This window comes from Tursiops truncatus, chromosome 3, assembly GCF_011762595.2.
Source record: "Tursiops truncatus isolate mTurTru1 chromosome 3, mTurTru1.mat.Y, whole genome shotgun sequence".
In the NCBI taxonomy this organism is placed as follows: Eukaryota; Metazoa; Chordata; class Mammalia; order Artiodactyla; family Delphinidae; genus Tursiops; species Tursiops truncatus.
The window spans coordinates 144,087,949-144,107,124 of record NC_047036.1 but is presented as its reverse complement, the minus strand read 5'-3'; the positions used below and the strand labels follow the sequence as shown (position 1 = coordinate 144,107,124).

The 19,176-nt window shown below is 45.4% G+C and overlaps 1 protein-coding gene across 4 annotated transcripts in view; it reads left to right on the top strand.

Moving 5' to 3' along the window:
* SLIT3 (slit guidance ligand 3) overlaps positions 1–19,176 on the top strand; it is a 609,805-nt gene that overhangs the window by 426,737 nt on the left and 163,892 nt on the right. For all 4 annotated transcript variants that reach the window (XM_073802786.1, XM_073802783.1, XM_033853549.2 and 1 more), the window contains one exon: positions 8,775–8,846. In XM_073802786.1, coding sequence (XP_073658887.1) covers positions 8,775–8,846 — 72 coding nt within the window. The remainder of the gene's footprint in view (positions 1–8,774; positions 8,847–19,176) is intronic.

Here is a 19,176-nt window from a genome sequence, read left to right as displayed (position 1 = left end):
GCCCGTTTTTTAGGGCCTCTTTTATAAGGCCATTAATCCCATTCATGAGGGCTTTGCCTTCATGACCTACCCACTTTGGGGGATAGGCTTCAACATCTGAATTTGGGGAAGATACAGACATTCAGTCTATAGTATTCTGCCCCTGATCCCCTCCAAATTCATGTCCTTCTCACGTGCTAAATACATTCATTACATACCAATAGACCCACACTCGGTCCAGCCTCAACTTAAAAGTCTCAAGTCCAAAGTCTCATCTAAATATCACCTAAATCAGATATGGGTGGGACTCGAGCTATGATTCATTCTGAAACAAAAGCTGTGAACCTATGAAATCAAATATATATGTGCTTCCAAAACACAATGGTGGGACAGGTATAGGCCACATAGATGGTCCCATTCCAAAAGAAAGAAATAGGACAGAAGAAAGGAGTGGCAAGTCCCAAGCAAGCCCAGAACCTTAAGACTCCAGAATAATCTTCTTGGACCCCATGTTCTGCCCTCCAGGCCCACTGGGGCAGATGTGAATCATATCAATCACATGGCCAGAAATTTACAGGAGCCCTCGTCTTCCATTTTATAAAAAATGGGTAGCAGGGCTTCCCTGGTGGCGCAGGGGTTGAGAGTCCGCCTGCCGATGCAGGGGACGCGGGTTCGTGTCCCGGTCCGGGAAGATCCCACATGCCGCGGAGCGCCTGGGCCCGTGAGCCATGGCCGCTGAGCCTGCGCATCCGGAGCCTGTGCTCCGCAACGGGAGAGGCCGCAACAGTGAGAGGACCGCATACCGCAAAAAAAAAAATGGGTAGCACATGTTGAGAATTGGAAATGTGACTAAATTCAAGGAAGTCTTAAATTTCTACATGAGAGATCCATGGGATTTTTTTTAAAGGGAAACAAAGAACTTTCAAGGTCTTAGGAGGCCGTCCCTGCCCTCCTGTGATGCAGGCTCACTGTGTGGGGGACACCCTGGACTTCAGACCAGAGTAGTACTGCTTACCATCCCATATTTGAATGAAAACCAGTGTCCCACCTGGGCTCCGACGCCTGCAGCCACTTCAGTATCGGAAGAAATACTCTTCTGCTGTGCTTGTGGGTCATATTCTCACAGCTGGAATAATTTACCCCTAGAGTCCAAAGGAAAAATTTCCAAAATGCCCATGAGGGTGAAAAAATGTTAAAACTCACTACAGTTTGTGCTGGTTGATTTAAAAAGAAGTAAAACACAGAGACATGGGAGATAACTTTCAGGCTTGTTAACAAAAGCACATTTCATCCTTCCAGCTTCTCACTCCCTCTCCCCTCTGCCAGGGAGGAACCCCAGATGGTTATCGCTCAGGAGTGTAACTAGGGAAACCACAAACCGACCCCCCATCGCTATGGAGACAGCCTTTTATTTGTTTAGCCTCTGAGTATTCATGACATCAGCAAGGGTGCCTCTTACAAAGAAATTTTAATTGCCAATGAGGAAGGTTAAGAATCACATTGGAACATTTCAGCCACTTTGAAGGCCCCCACCAGTCCAGTTACAGGTGTGTTTGTAAAGCGACAGCCCATTTTACAGTAGCTGCGGTGAGGAGCTTTTTGGAGATGATATAACTGAAAGCCACGTTTGTGAATCAACAGACATTTTAAGGCGTAGGGACATAGGTGAAGGGATGATGTGCTGAGAATACATGTTTCCAACAGAGTTATACACTAAGGTGCAAAACCTTCAGGTTTACCTGGGACGGAAGAGTTTCCCAGGATTGGTCTCAGAAGTTTCAGTGCTAAAATGGGGGAAGTTCCGGGCCAACCTTGGCAAGTTGGCCATCCTAGCTATAAAGTCCTTTGGTCCTCATATCAGGTTGACACAAGAAAGGCTGGATCTGAGGCATGTCTCAAAACATGAGAGCACATTTTGCAAACAATAACCAAACGTCCTCGGTCCCCCTTGGTCTAAAAGTTGCTGAGAAAAGAAATTCTCTCCTTGTGAATATGGGATATCTTCGTTTGATTTGCTTTTTGTTTGCTTGGTTTTTGTTGTTGTTGTTTTATCTAGAAAAGCCAGAAATTTGTTTCTGAAACTTGTCCAGAATAAATGAGAGCTCAGCTTCTTCCCAACAACTGTCCTTCCTGCTGAATTAATTTGCAGGGATTTCTAACACCCCGCCACACACACACATTTTTCTGCACAAATTCATTTGCCAAATCCCTGACAAACCGGAAACTATGTAAACACAGAAGAGGAGTTATTGATATTTCCCAGTGATGTGTAAAACACGCCTTTATTCTCCAAGGTCTGGCGTGCCGCTTTGGTGCTAATCCGTCATCTGTGTTTGCATCATTGCAGAGCTGGCTTTCAGGAGCATCTACTGGAGTGGATGCAGTTATTCTCCCGCTGAGAAGTTGCATATGTCAAACAGCAGTATGATATATACTAAATAAAAGGTATTATGCTGGCCATGTGGCGAAGTATGCATAACGATGCTTAGTAAAACAGATCCATGCTTCAATTTTTCACTAAGTTCTAGGCAGGTGTTCTGATCAGAGACCTTAGTTAACCTAGGACTCTGTCCTCTGCAAAGTAGATTTGGTTGGTTGAAGTTTGGGAATGCTAACCATCACTTAATTATCTAAATATCTCTGTAAGTATAACTGATGGAGGCATGTTAAATTTCAGAGGTCAATATCACTTTCTTTACCTATCTTGTAATACGCGTTTTCATTTACATGCATACAATAGGTAGATAGTACGTGTAATTATTATGTAGAAAAAATAGGCATAAAGTTCTCAGTTCTATAGACAAGAATCTTTGTGGATACATAAATAATTCATGGATCAGTAAACATATCTATATGCAGTTATTCTTAGGTCTGGTGGGCAAGTGTACAAAATGTGCAAAATAATAGATTCCGCTCTTTTTGCTCATTTGAGATGTTGTTTTAATGTGGAATTACAGTAGCTCCTTAATGATGAGAGATAGTGACAATTCATTAGCAGACTGTGGCTTGGATCAAGTGTTTGATTTGCGTACAAAGTGTGACCAGTACTCAATTATATGAAGTGTATGCATTTCTTTTGAACACGATTTTTTTCCTTTTGCCAGTTAAAATAACCTTGAGCTTTATTTTGTTTCTTCTGAAGAGCCCAGCCAGCAGAAGACAACTGCTTCTATAATTTGTTCTTCAATAATGATTTTTTTAGAATGTTAAACTGTCATATAAAGCAACCTTCAGAAACACTACTGGATTTCTTGTTTTCTCCTTAAAGGACAGTTGGCTAACAGGAAGAAACGGAATAGCAGGCCAAGGCTACTTCATGTTTTGTCTTCTGGCTTGTTTTAAGAAAGCAGGTTCTTTTTTTCCCAGGTTGGTTTTGTTTTGTTTTGTTTTTTTCATAGTTGCAACATTCTATTTCTCCTCGGTGTAGAAAAAGAAATACACTTCGAATATGTTTATGTTGGAACATATCTATTTCATTAAAAACAAATTCAAATTAGTTTAGTTTTTAGAATTCTCTTATACCTTTTAAGATAACTGAGATATAAAACCACAGGTGGTAACCTTCCAAATATTTTCAAAGGATTTCTCACACTTCATTCTATACCCTGGTACCTAATCAGTGTGAACATCTAATAATACTCAGTTGCTCTTATAGGTTCATTAACTGTTGTATTCCGAGACCATAGACTTGCTTTGAATTTCTAGTAAGGCTTCCCTTGTGAATTTCATGCAGCAGCCCTTCCACTTGTTTTGCGCATTTCATGTAGATCCTTTTGCTCGGAAATTAGCAAACTGCTTAACTCCAAAGGGTGCTGAACTTTAGCTACTTCTCCCATTTAGCATCAGGAGGACTGCAGCTAGAGTCGCTGCAGTCCTATAGCAAAACACTGCAGCTGAATTTTGGGCCCAGGGTGACAGTGCCCTGAGGCTAGGTTTACCGATTCATGGGCTGAGATTCTTGGGACCCACAGAACATCAGGATGAGAAGTGAACATCTGGGTAGGTGTACCCTGGTATGTAGACCTTGCATCTAGATAGCTAGTTGGAAATTCTTCTTTTCTTCCAGCTCTCCAAAGCCTATTTCTGGAGCTTTCTATTTTCGAGGTATTCCTCACGGAGTCTCAAATGCATCACTGAAATCATGAAATTTTCCTTCTTCTCTTGTTGTTGTGCAGTGGTGGTTGGGAGGTAGATAGATGCCTCTTGATACTGTAATCAGGCTTTTTTTAAACCCCTTTTTAAGGATTTAGATGTGCTTCTTTTCATCTTTGAACTGCAGAAATATTTCTATCCTGCTTCAATGATGAAATTTGAAATTGTGATGGAAAGAGATGAATTGTGATAACATTATGCTTACAAATGGGAATTCTTACAAAAGCACTATCTCCCTGTCTGCTGTTTGTGGAGATTATTTTAAGTCCTCACTCACGCTGACTTTGCTTTCTGACTTGTTTATATTCTCAGAGTATAAAAATACAGTAGTCAGAAAGCTCCTCTCGGGGAGTCTGCATTTAGTTCTTGTTGGAGGATTCCTTTCTAAATGGACTCTGGTATCCTTTTAGCACTCGCATTGTTTGCCGAAATCTGAGCTGCCCAGGGAAATTAGAGCAGTTAATTTAATATCATGAACGTTTGGGGGCTTCTCGCCTTATTCACAGGCAGGAGAGTGTAAATCACGTTGAGTATTCTGTATAAAGTAAGAGGACAATGCAAGTCGCCTCCAAAACATAAACAGCCAACCTTTCCTCCATCCACTGCCTTCCTGCTCTCCACCTTTACTCTGCGCCCATGGAAATCTCCCTTTCTTCCAAGCGACCTTCCCAAATGCTGGCTGGCAGAGATCTGTGTGGCAGAAAGGCGGCCCCCCGCCATGTGCTCGTGAAGGGAATGCTCCGTCATTATTGTTAGTGCTGGGGCCATAGGGCCACAGCCAGAACAGTGTTGCTCGTGGCTTAGAGCTTTCTTCCATATATTTTGAGCCCAGCCCTGTCACACTTGCACTAGAAGGACTCATTCTGCAGCCATACGTGACCAGCTGTGGAGTCCCTGGCACTAGGCAAGGCATGGGGGTAGGTTATTTCGTGTGGCAAGAAGAAAAGATTAAAGCAAAAAAAAAAAAGAAGAAGAAGAAGAAAAGATTCAGTAGCAGTACAAAGCACACTTCTTATTGCCAAGGAAAAATAGAAAGAGAGCTCCCAGGCACTTTCAGATGGCTGAGTTCTTAGTGCTCCCGTTTCCGAAGTTCCTTTTGCACCTGCCTCCTGAGTAACGGTGTGTGGAGGGGGCAATGGGCTTTTTTGATTTGTTTTTAAGAGGTTCTTTGCATGAGTCTCTTCAAAGGCACAATATCGACCTTTGACTTGAGAGCTTAGAGCAGAGTCGGCAGCCTCCATCCACCCCCAGAAGCAAACTGCTAAGTCAAATGCTTCGGCCTTAGCTCTGGAAGGTTCTCTATGTGCCTATTTCACTTCTCTCCCAACACCCACAAAAAGATGCTGGGTTTGCTTTTATTTCGCCTCTCCTCTCCCGTGCTTCAGGACTAACTTGTATGTGTCTGAGATGTAATTCTGAAAGAAAACTTGTCGGATCCAAGTGTGTATTTACTTTCTTTTAGGGACCTAGATGATTTGCAGGAAATATCAGAATTGATTGCAGACAATTAATGAGCATTTCATGAACGCTCTGATGCTCAGTGCCATGGAGATGTAATCGCTGGGAAGTGAAGTAACTCGGGTTTTCGTTTCCTGACAGGACCCTTGCAGGCCTTTACCCTGTAGATTTCTGTAAGGAATGATGCATCTTGGGAAGGACTCTGACCACCAAGGCAGGGATACTGTTTATCTGTGGCTCGAATGAAAGGAGACAATCTTGGTTATAATAAATGTCTTCTAGAAAAGCACACTTCAGCATAAATATTTTAAAATTTGATACATTTCATGTGCTCCAAAATACTCTATAAAATACACCCACAGAGATGCTTTATTAAAGCTTGGTTTTCCCCATTATTCATGAAGAACTAGGTGTCGACTTGTGCCACCCCGTGAAACTATTTAAACATCACATAATTGATAACGTACTGGAGATCTCTGCTTTTAGCCTTAGAATGAGCAGCGTCCTCTCAGAGACTCTGTCTCCACTGCTCTGTATCCTGAGTGGCAGGACCCTGATGGGAGACTGACTAGTGGATTTTTTTTTTTTTTTTTGCGGTACGCGGGCCTCTCACTGTTGTGGCCTCCCCCATTGTGGACCACAGGCTCCGGATGCGCAGGCCCAGCGGCCATGGCTCACAGGCCCAGCCGCTCCACGGCATGTGGGATCCCCCTGGACCGGAGCACGAACCCGTGTCCCCTGCATCGGCAGGCGGACTCTCAAGCACTGCGCCACCAGGGAAGCCCAGACTAGTGGATTTTTTAAAATCTTTTGCACATCTCCTTCCCCCCCACCCTTTTTAATTTCTTTCTACCACTTCATGTTTTCTCTTCTTTCTATGAGCTTCTTCTCCCCTGCAAGTTACATACTTTTCATGTAAAAGTGTACATTTAGAGTATCCTGTTTGGTTTCTGGTGCACTCATAAAGAAAAGGAATAGAAAACGCTTCCCAAATCCGGCAAATAAATAACATTCTAATAGCCAGGACCTCTCTAAAATGTCTGCACGAAAGCAGGTGCACCACAAACTACCATCTCTACGCACTACCCCAGACTTCCCGATTGGATGATTTAGGTACTTTTCTACTTAGGCGGATGGTACCATTTTTGCCGAATTCAGCATGTTCAATGAACAATTTCTTGGACCCAAAAGCCAGCTCCACTGCATTTCTGCTTGGTAAGGTTTGGTGGCCTTGGCATGGAGCAAGGGTTGTTAATTCATTGGCACTTAAATGCTGATAAATCTAGAAGTTGGGCAGTGGTAGCAGGCTGCCTTAACAGAACCTCTGCGGGGAATCAATGGCCCCAATGCTTACAGGAGCTCTACAGAAAGGCCACTCAGTAAACTCTCGTTAAGGGAAGAATTCAGGGTAGCAGGAACTACTCTGAGATCCCGTGTGATTTGGCGTCAGCAAGGACTTTGAACGCTAGATGTAGAATTTGTCAACCTACGGAGTGCTTCTGCTTCTTGAGATACCCATTTCCTGCTAATTCTATAATCCTAAACACCTAGTGTGTTGTATCGGGAGCGTCTTTTGAGATGGTTCCATTCCGCATGAGACCGCGGCAGAGCCCGTCTGCTGTGATGTTCTCCATCACTCTGATTCTACGTGTTTCATTCCTGCGTATTTATGCAATCCTGCATCTATATATTTTTTCAATGATAATAGGATTTTAATTGTAATTCCACCTTCCTTCGGCAGAATATAAAATGCTCCAAGAGGGCTACCAGAGGCAACTTTGATATATCTTCTGCAGAGAGTTGTCTTGGAATAGATTAGCACAAGTTTCAAGTGAAAATTCCAGCATCAGGAGAACCCTGCACTTGAGAGGGGCTGATTTTATCTGAGACAAAAGAAAGAAAAAGGAGCCTAGGAGGGAGTTTTTCAACACAGTCACACTTCTTTCTTTTTTGTTTTTTTTTTCTTTTTTTTAATCGGAGTATAATCGCTTTACAATATTTTTTTCCAGTCACGCTTTTCTCCTGGCCCCCAGCATAAATGATATTTTGTGTGTGTTCCGCACACAAAATATAAGACAGCCTGGTGATAATAACCATTTTCTATATAACATCTTTTTTTTTAAATTAAATTATATATATGTATATATATAATAGATGATATTTAAGTTGGGGTGTGGTCATGGTAAATCTTCTGACTTACACGTCAGGCATTTGAGATAGTGGAATCTATTTGTTATCCTTCAACTAGAATAACCTCAGTCCCCAGCTGGAATATATATGAGTCAAGGCATCTTCTTAAAAGACATGATTTCCGTGCTCAGAAGATGGAAAGGGACATAAGAAAAAAAAGTCCTGAAATAGGTGCATTTAATTCTCCCCAATTTAAATTTAAGTGGTATATCTTTAAGGCAATAAGGATAGTCCTTTTTTTCCGCATCCAGAACGCTTCCATCAATGAATTTCTTTAATGTCGATGATGCTTGGTGCAGTTTGAGGGAATCTGTATTTAGTCAGAAAAGACTTCAATAGAATGACCTACCAGATGGGCCCCATAACAAAGCAGAGAGACATCAAACCACCACAGACATTTGGTGCTTAGAATAATAAAAAGACTATAAAATTAGATTAGTTGAGTCTAATTTGGAATTGGTATATTCCCCATGCACCCTCGCTGCTCTTGGGCAGATAAAGCCTTGAGATTTAGCACTGTGTCAGAGCAGAAGACCGCAACTTCCAGTAAAAGGGAGACAGGGAGAGGGAGAGAGGGAAAAAAAAGCATTCTGGGAGGTCACGGAGGGCAGAGCAGTGACCTCCAATGATTTACAGGCCTTTAGCTTAATGAAATTGTTTCAGTGACATGACGGTAAGAGCTCGTAATGGATTGGATGCCCTAATGTAATGAAATTACTCCCTTCTGCCTAAAAAAAAAAAATGCGCAATTAATATTTACTGAGACCTGACAGCCTTTGGTGCGCTCGTCTGTGTAGTTCCCTCAGACAGTCAGAGAGGAGAGACAGCAGCGTGGCAGACAGGCTGGCTCTGCACGAGCTCCTGGCGGGGACGAGCAGAGCCGGCGAGGGTGGAGGGACAGGCGCTCGGGGGACCAGGGACACCCGGCCCAGACTGCCCAGCTCCTCAGCACGGCCCCCACTCAGCCTTCATGCTCTTCCCTTGCTTTTCCACAGGCAACTAGACAACAACCGCATCAGCTGCATTGAAGATGGAGCCTTCCGAGCGCTGCGTGATTTAGAGATCCTGTGAGTTGATTTTGCGATCGCTGCCTTGTGTGCGTGTGCGTGCGTGTGTGTGTGTCCGAGTGAGGAGGAGAGGGGGGAGTGTGTGTGCCTGGGGGGTCCGTGTGGATGCATTTCTGTGTCTTCTGCTGCAGTGCTATTAAAATTGCGAACCGGGAGATCCCTCCGGCTCACCTTGGCCAAAGTGTTTGCAGGCAGCAAAGTGGGATTTCTCTCCTCCCACAAACTGGGGTTACTGCTAATTAAGTCTCAGTTGAGTCCTTTCTCCCCCGATGCTCCCGCGGTATTTGTTGCTGGGTGAGACAGATGGGCTGGAGTAGACCCCCAGCGCCTGCCAGAGCAATCAGGGAGCGTCTGAGTGTGGGCTTACTTATGGAGAGGCAGGTTACAGGTCTGGGAAATGAGAAAGGGGTAGCACCAGGGGGTCGGCTGGAATTACCCAGAATCAGAAAGCGACTTTAACACGGGACCAGGGGGAATGCCAAACAGCCTGGTAAAGTCCAGTCATTGCTGTTGCACTTGAGATCACATCTCAGGATTAAATCCAAACTTTAAGCAGTAACCTTAAAGTGACAAGGGCTGGGGGGGGAGATGAGAGGAGGTGCACCCCTCCCCAGAAGACCACCCTGCATACCTTGTCTAGGAAAAATGTGTAGCCGCCCTTCTGTGTTCTGGATTTTCAGATGGGTCCAGCTAAGGACACCTGATTTCCAAGGGGGAAAGTCGGCTAGGAGGCATCCTGGGGTCAAACTCAAATTGAATTGTGTGCGAAAACATTTTGATTGTCCTCCCGCATGCCCCAACTACACTTCCAGCTGTCCCTGATTTGGGGAAACCTGGAGAGGAAGGCAATACAGCCTAGCAGAACTTGCTTCGGGAGACGTGCGGTTCGGTCCTGACTCAGCCCCTCGGTTAGCTGTGTGACCTTGGGCAAGTCCCTTCTGTGCTTGGACCCTCAGCTTCTCATTTGAAAAATGAAGGGGACGGTTGCTTTATCTTGGGGGTGACCTCCCCTTTCCAAGTTCTGTTAACTGCTTGCTTCTAAAAATAACTCTGATGCTACAGTTCTAGCCAGAATGATAAGCATAGGATGTGTTGAGCATCCCCCTGAAAATTAAATAAACAAGTAAATAAATAAATTACGTAGTCACCAGGTTACATATCTCTGACTTCCAGAAGAATGAATAAATGTCAAACAAATGAAAGAACAAGTACGTTAACATGTCCCTTCGTCCATAAGGGAAGGAAGGTCCTCCTTCCACCATCCTTTTCACCTGGCCCCGCAGACAGTAGCCATGGGTTGGAGACATCCTCTGCACGTTGTGTGAGGGGAAGGTAATTCCAAGAGGAATCACGGGAAATCAGAGAGGATGCTGATGCTGCAAGCTGCTGGAAATTGGATGAAAACCGAGAATTCCCGGTACAGAAAAGGCAGGACCCACAGGCAGAGAGGTCGGGTTGTCATTCCTAAGATTGATGGTGTCTCCTCACCCAAACTCTGACCCCGGAACCGGCACCAAATGTGTGTCTGCTAGGGAGAGGATGCCAGCCCAAATTTAGTAACCCAGGACTCCTCTTAGCAAGAGGCTGGAGCTGAGAAGGGTAGGCTCGATTTTCCCTGCCTGCAGAAAAAGCCTCTGTAGAGAGGGCTGCTAGGAGCATATCACCTTCTTCTCGAGAAGGATGAGAAAATTCCCTGGGAAGAGACCAGGAAATGGAAGTCACCAGCTGCCACAAAACAGCTGTGACCACCTGACAGCCCACATGTTAGTTCTCTCAACTCAGAGTGGTGTCATCTTGCCTCACCAGGAAGGCTGTCTTCGGGGAGAGAGAAGGGCTGTACAGTCAGACACGCCTGGGTGTGGAATCCCGAATGTGGTGGCACTTTGGCCAAGCTACTCCACCTCTCTGTTTCTTTAACTTTAAGAGGAGATGCCCTATATACTGCATAGGAGGGGATCTCTAAATGATGTCCTCTCCACCTCCCTAACTTTCTCCCCACCATGCCCTCATCTCCATCATACTGTCCAGGACAGAATTGGATTGCCCCTCTCTACTCTGATATTTGCTATCAAAATATATATTTATATTTTATGCAGATACACCAGGTCTCTCAAACTTGAAGCTTAAAAACCCAGGATGGAAAAAAAAAAGTTCTCTTTCCCCATCGTTGTAAAGACCCCCCAGGATCTGATTAGTTTATCTTCTCAATTCCAAACAAAGCTAGATCAATAGCTTTTTTTTTTTTTTTTAGTGGTACACAGGCCTCTCACTGCTGTGGCCTCTCCCGTTGCGGAGCACAGGCTCCGGACGCACAGGCTCAGCGGCCATGGCTCACGGGCCCAGCCGCTCCGCAGCACATGGGATCTTCCCGGACCGGGGCACGAACCCGTGTCCCCTGCATCGGCAGGCGGACTCTCAACCACTGCGCCACCAGGGAAGCCCAATAGCTTTGTTTTAAAGATACTCTCATTTGGCTTCACATGGCTAAGCACTTAAGATTAATCATAATCAAGTATTCCATGGGTTTTTAATTTCTAGCAGAGGCACACAGCTTTGGAACCATCCGTCTTCACGGTGAGCCATTCTGAAATCGGCTGGAGCTGACATCTCCATTTAAAGAACCTCCCCGCCCTAACCCCAGACCTTCCAAATCTCATCTACACATTGACATCGTATAATACTTCTCTGTAATCACAACTTAGACACCATAAAGAAACTTGACAATGAAATAATAAATAGAAACTAAGTGGGGGCATCATACCTTAACTTAATAAATTCTTCAGAGAGAGAGAGACAGAGACAGGGGGCAGGAGGGAATTCAAAGCACTCTGTCCGCACAAAGGTCATCTCTAAGTATCTCAAGCTTTTAAAGTCTGCAAGTCAAGAAGACAAAATATCGTATTTCGGGTGTGTTTTCTCTCTGACACCAGGCAGCATGAAGTGCAAAATAAGGAAAGACTCCTGATTACCTCATGGAAAGCTCTCTCAAAATTAACTTAAGTTTAGGGACAAAAACTACTAGTGAAAATATTTGACATGGGATCACCCTGTTATTCCATCCTTTCTGTGGATGGAAATGCTATAAAACCTCTTTCTATCCAGTCTGAGGTGGGTTGCACTGAACCTAGGGGGTGGGTCTGGGCGGGAACCCCTAGCAGTAGGAACTGTGCAACATTAGGAAAGACTGTGAAATCTGCCCACCTCAACCTCATTTTTGACTCATGCCCAATGGCAGATGTCCAGCACAGAGTATGGTAGACAAAGGAAGAGAGCCACCACCCTCCCCTTTTCAGGTAGCCAGAAAAGGGAGTGAGAAGGAAAGCAGAGTACGGGCGAAGCAAGTGATAATAGTGGCGTTTGTTGTGCAGTTACTAGTACCCAACACCAAAAGCAGTACTTTTACATCGTTATCTCTTTGCATCCTGACAACCCCTCCGTGAAACTGTTAGTGTCACCCTCCTTTTACAGAGAGATACCCATTTCAGAGAAGCCAAGTAACTGCTTAACTAGCCAGCCGCAGAACCTGTGTAATTAACCCTTCTACCAAGCTGCCTTTCTGATCTGTGTTGCTAAGGCTCTCGTGGTGTTGGCTGCCCTGAAGCATGGCCAACGTGTGCCGCAGGGTGGTGTGAACTGGCCCCAAGAGCTGGTCTAGGCAAGCTATCAGTGACTCGTGGTCCTGCCGAGGAGAATGCCAGAGCCTCCCGCAGCTTGTAAAATTGTCATTCCCTTTACCCAGGGATGGCTCCCCACAAAGTTGAAGGTAAATCAGACTCACAGGGGAAAGAAAATCATCCTGCTTTTTCACTGACTTACATTCTAGTCCCAACGATGACTTATTCTCACTTCTGGACGTCACCAATTGATTTTGGTACTCCACGGCGCTCCGTTCTCTAGACCTCCCTATAATACAGCTCCAACTTTCTGTGTGGAGCTTAAGGTTCTTAACTGAGGGACCTTGCTTTCTGTGAGTCAGACGCCCTTCTGTTACACAAATCATGGACCATTCATTTCTGCTTGATCTGTACACTTGGCGGTTCGCGTACTAGGTTTTCTCTGAGCAAGGCGTGTTTAAACCACGGTCGAATATGCCAAGACTGCGTTTCCCTGGCTGGTCAGGAATCATTTGTGGAGGGACTCTGAGCCCTGGGTTTCTAGCCCCCGTCAGCTAGGTAGAGGACAGCCAGACGTGTCACCAGTTTTACCAGGCTCCTCTCTCCCCGACATGCCATCTTCGGTCGGAAAAATGTTTAATGGGAAAAAAATTAAGAGTATGGACAAATGAAACAAAAATGAGACAACCTAGTTAATAAATTATTTAATTTTGTTTCAACAGTATTGCAGGAGAAGGGAAGAGAGTCTCAGACATTGTCTCCTGACTACTTGTAGCAAATCAGAAGTTCAGTAGGTATGCTGCCAAAAATGCCAGGCTAAAGATGTCAGGAACACATCCTGAAAGCACTTTCCGTGAGTGGTCTGCCCTTGATAAATCACTAGTACTGGCCAAATTTCACATAGATGTGACAGGTCTGCAGATAACACACGAATGCTGTTTTGAAAGCCTCACTCCCATTTATGTCACTTAACCAATTTTGGAAGTTCAGTGATATCATCATAGGCTGGTTCTGGAAGGACCTTAGCTGTCTCCAGGATGACCTCTTATTGTTGAGATAAGACACAGAGAGGTTGAGAGCAGGGTCGGGACTAGAGTGGGGCCCGCCTCCTAACATTGTGTACCCAGGGCACCCCACTTCCCTCACCCAAGTCCTAGCCCTGTCTAGGAGACAAGACAATGGCAACAGCAAGTTAGCGGTAGCAAAGGACTAGAACCTGGGTCTCCGGACCCCTGATCCCATGTTCTTTGCCCACAGTGGGCACCTGCAGGCAGTTAGGCTGTTTAGAAGAAATCCCCTGGTAAGACTGGGGCTCCTAAGCACAGTTGTCCTTTCAAACCTCATCATTAAATGTTTTATATTATTTAGCAGGTTGGGGGAGGGCAAACTTTAGTCCATGACAGAATCAGAGAAAGATTCTGCTTTCAGCTCCCTCGAAACCAGAGGTTGCAAACTAGATCACAGACTACATTGTGGCCACAGATGAGGGATTTTTAATCCCGTGGAGTGTTTTTTACCATTATTATATTTTTTTGCAGTACGCGGGCCTCTCACTGTTGTGGCCTCTCCCGTTGCGGAGCACAGGCTCCAGACGCGCAGGCTCAGCGGCCATGGCTCACGGGCCCAGCCGCTCCGCGGCATGTGGGATCTTCCCGGACCGGGGCACGAACCCATGTCCCTTGCATCGGCAGGCGGACTGTCACCCACTGCGCCACCAGGGAAGCCCTACCATTTTAAATTAGCATTTCATATTGCAAATTGGTGCTAATTTTTTGTAAAAGTCCAGAATTCCAGCTTTGGATTTTGGTGAACCAGAAACACTGGCAACCCTGAGCTGCATTTCTTCATTGCAACGGTCAGCTGTGACTGAAAAGCACATACCCTCCGTAGATGGGGTATGTAGACTCCACTTTCCCACTGACCTTCCCCCATTTCAGTTACCTGCCAACCCACGCAGCCCCTGCTTTAATCCAGCCAAGAAGCAAGGCTGCACTGTGTGCCACCCTAGTGCCAGATACCAGGGACAGTAAAGCTTTAAATGAGCAGGTCCTCTGGCAGATCAAACTCTAAAGGCGAGAGCTTACCAGAATTGTTGAATAGACAACACAGACGGAGCTAAGTAATGGGGAGTCAAAGACTCCCAGACTGGACAGGGGTACCTCAGAAGCCATCAGGTGCCCATGAGACATGATGTCTCATGTCTCATCTTCTGGGAAGTTCTTCTCAGGAGTTGAGCTTGCCTCCAAATTCCCTTTGATTCCAAAAAAATTATAATTGGGTTTATTCACATGATGAGAAGCAAGAGACAAATACCTCCCCCCCTGTTTCTTGCTCCCTAGACCCCAGCATCAGCCTGGGTAATGAGCTCCCTTTCAGTCCACGTTTAGAGAAAAGAGAGTTGAGTCAAAATGGTGATGTGAATTAACCAGACTTGTAGCATAGTTCTACTTGAACCACCGCTGGGCAAGTATGACATGGCCTGACCCTGAGCCCTACTTGTAGATACAGAAAGTGAATGTAAAAGAAAGTCCTTTTTTGCTATAAGAAGGCAGTGAAAAGAAATTGACACCAGTCCTGATACCCAGATCAGGGTGTGCTCACTCTCCTAGCACAGGGTGGTTGTCCCAGCTGCAGGGTGCTGGATACTGGGTGTTGGGACATTTATAGACATGGTTGGTCCAGTTCAGAAAACCCAGCGCTTAATGAAAGTAGTGGCGTGTCCTCCACTTCAAATGACCTTCCTCTGCGTATGGAACCAGATGCTCTGATTAACAGATAATAATAATGTGTTGATATATAATGCAATGGTATCATACCAATTAGTAGTATAGTTATTATAAATATTATAATTATTGTCATAGCCTCCAAGTTTTAGCATCTTCTATCTTCCAGGCCCTGTGATAAGATATCAGAATGCAGCATTTTACATAACCCCGTTCTACACCCTTGCAAGGTAGATCCTGGTAATTTCCTCATTTTACCAGTGAGGAAACTGAAGCTTAGAGTAGTTGAATAACTTGCCCAGGGTTACACAGATAAGGACAAGAATGGGATTGCTCTTCCAGTATCAAATCCCCTGCACGTAACTGCTCTGCTACCAAAATAAATTAAAATTAAAAAGTACATCCTAGGGGCTTCCCTGGTGGCGCAGTGGTTGAGAGTCTGCCTGCCGATGCAGGGGACATGGGTTCGTGCCCTGGTCCGGGAAGATCCCACATGCCGCGGAGCGGCTGGGCCCGTGAGCCATGGCCGCTCAGCCTGCGCGTCTGGAGCTTGTGCTCCGCAACGGGAGAGGCCACAACAGTGAGAGGCCCGCGAACCACAAGAAAAAAAAAAGTACATCCTAGAGAAACAATTATATGCATTAGTGAGATTATTCACTGTAGTAAATGCCCAGAATAATTCAGGAACCACAGACTTTCTTTTTGAAAAGTTGCCCTCTAGGGTGCTCAGATCTAAACCTATGACGTCAGCTTAATCAGCATCACATCCCGTTCCATGAGACTGCCCCAGACATGGCAGGAGGCAAAGGCTGAGCTGCTGGAGTTACAGTCCTCCCTTAGCACTGGTTGCCAAACCAGCTCCACCAAACTGAATGGTTTGGGGTTCATTTCCTTGAAAAAGAGAAACATTCTTACCAATTCTTAGGCCAGTTTTGGGGATTAAAGGAGATACCTCAGTCGTATGTCTAACAGATGCCGCATCAGGACGCTCATAAAAATCAAAGTCAGAGAATACTCCTGTACTGTTCACTGCCTTGCAGAAACCTGGCACATAGTAGGTGGTCAGTTAAAGTTCATGGAACCAAATTGAGTTGAAATTACCAGTCGGCTCTCTGCATCCTCTGGTGCCGTATCCAGCGGATCCCAGATCCCCGCGGATCAGTCCGCTGTTGGTTAAATCCGGGATGCAGCACCCGTGGATGCAGAGGGTCCGTTGTAATTAACTGAATTTGAAGCTTACCCCACCCCAGTCTCTAGATTCTCTGTTTTGACGTGACCCTGAACAGAACTAAGGTTGTGGTTGTCCCAGAATTATTTTAGATGTTGGACAATGTAGTATTTTACTGAAACATTTCTCACATGACCTTTGGTTTTTTATCCCTTTAGCTAAGTGGTGATTTTTTTTCTTTTTCTTTTTAATAATGAACAAAATTATAGCCACAATGAAATTCGGTGTTTTCTAACAGAGACAAGATTCATTTTCATTTATTTACAAAATGTTTCACCTGGGTTTCTCTGGGAGATGCAAACATTTTATTTGTTTCAACAGCCTTCCGAATCAGGGTGTTTAATCCTGACATAGCTTTGAATATAGAACTGTCATTGCTTAATGAAAGTCTTAAAATATCTCCAGAATATAATTTTTTGGGTACTGTGCTGCAAATTGTGATTTGTTGAGGCAATTAGGATTAAATTTGTACTTTGTGGAAAACATAGTTAACTTCCATTCAACCCTCAAAGTACTAGGAAGGGAACTGGGTTTCCCATAAATGCACACCCCTCCTTCATAGTCACCCAGACTGGGAGCTGGATCATAGTCAAGCTCTTAAAATGACAAACTTGGTTTTGAGAACATCAGCTTAAGGAAAAAGTGAACATTTCTTTGAAATGTAAAATAATCTTTTCCATTTAAATAAGCAGCCCTTGGGCTTCCCTGGTGGCGCAGTGGTTGAGAGTCCGCCTGCTGATGCAGGGGACGCGGGTGCGTGCCCCGGTCTGGGAAGATCCCACGTGCCGCGGAGGGGCTGGGCCCGTGAGCCATGGCCGCTGAGCGTCCGGAGCCTGTGCTCCGCAACGGGAGAGGCCACAACAGTGAGAGGCCCGCGTACCGCAAAAAAAAAAAGCAGCCCTTTAATAGTCCAAGAAACTAGAATCTGGGGGGTTCTAGTGGTTTCCATTTTATTTCATTTTCCTGTTCACTAAAGGCTAGTTTCGTTTCTGAATTGAAAATGTATTGCTCTTCATTCCTGAATTGAGAGGTTATGGTGAAGATCATTGAATCGTTCTTCACCAACAGAGGGTCTTGAATCAGTAAGACTCCCGCTGTCGGCATCTCCTATGAGCAGTACTTAGGTGGAATCAGGTAACAGTCTTGCTGTCCCCAAGGGCTGTAGACTACAGCCACTAGGTCTCCGGGCTGAAATTCTGGCCTGACAAACCAGGTTTGGGGGCAGCCTTTTGGTTTGCTTTGTCCCACCTAAAACAAAATGGAAAAATACCTTTGCATCTTTGAAAAAAATATCCTAGAGGGTTTTCTCTCAGGAGCATGTGGCTGGTGAGGAAATGCCTCAGAGCTGCCAAACGCATTCAGGGGTCAGTTCACTCCCAAAACAGAGCTTCTATGCTGATTTGAAAAGGCGCTCCTGTGCCGATGGTCAGACACTACCCTTTCTCCATGCCCCAGCTGCCAACAGTGGCTTTGGTGACCAGTGTTTGAGCACCTTTTGTATCCTGCCCCTTATCAGCTCTTGAATGCCCTTCAAACCTGCCTATGACTGATGCTGCCATTTCCACCCAGGGTGTGGAATACTGGCTGGTGTGGCTTACCTATGGCCAAGAGTCCATTACTCTACAGAACTGGGTCCTGAAAGCCAAGATCCTAGGAAATTGATCCCTCCTGTCACTTGGCTTTATGGAGGGGAGGAGAGCATGGAGAAGACCTAGAGACACAGAGCTGGGGAGAATCAGAGCATCGTTTTTACCTTTCCCTGAGCGTTCACTTCCTATCTTTGAAGGTGCACACGAGTAAGGGATGTTGAGGAGGAGGGATGAAGGGAATAATGGTTCTATTTCTCCAAGGCCCTATTTGGACTCACTGTAGAAAAGCTGTAGAGAGCCCATTCTCTTTTGAGGACCCCGGCTATCAGCTCTATTTTATCCATTGATTGAATGAAACCTGCCAATGTGAGGTTTCTTTCTGTTTTTTAATGTTTTGGTCTTTCCAGTGTTTAAAAAAATTAGAATTCATTCCCAACACTTAACTCCTGGGTAATTTTATAGGAAAGTATGTGATTTCAACTTCCCTTGAATATTTAGAAGCTGTGGAAACCCTGGGTTGACATGTGGCTTTGACGCCCCGGAGCAGCATTGTCCACTAAAGCAGTGGTCCCCAACCTTTTTGGCACCAGGGACCGGTTTCGTGGAAGACAATTTTTCCACGCAAGGGAGTAGGGGGTGGGCAGGGGATGGTTCAGGCCGTAATGCGAGCAATGGGGAGCAATGGGGAGCAGTAGATGAGGCTTCCCTCGCTTGTCTGTCGCCACTCACCTCCTGCTGTGCGGCCCGGTTTCTAACGGGCTGAGGCTGGGTACTGTTCCGCGGCCCGGGGGTTGGGAACCCCTGCACTAAAGGGCACTCTGTGATGAAGGAAACGTTTCATATCTGAGCTGTCCAGTATGATAGCCACTAGCCACGTGTGACTCTAGAGCACGTGAAAGGTGGCTAGTGCAACTAAGAAACTAAATGTTTAGCTTTGTTTAATTTTACTTGATATGAATTTAAATTGCCACACGCAGCTTGTGGCTGCCTTATCGGATAGTGCAGGTTTAGAGCTGAGGGGCAAGGACCGCATTTGGACAGGGCATGCCCTCTGCAAATTTCCATAGCTGCCACCAGGCCAGCTCTCCTGCCTGCCCCGCTCCAAACCCCTGGAGCCATTTCACATCCATTAATAAGCATAATGTTTAAACGGTATATTTTCTGAAGCTAGGTACT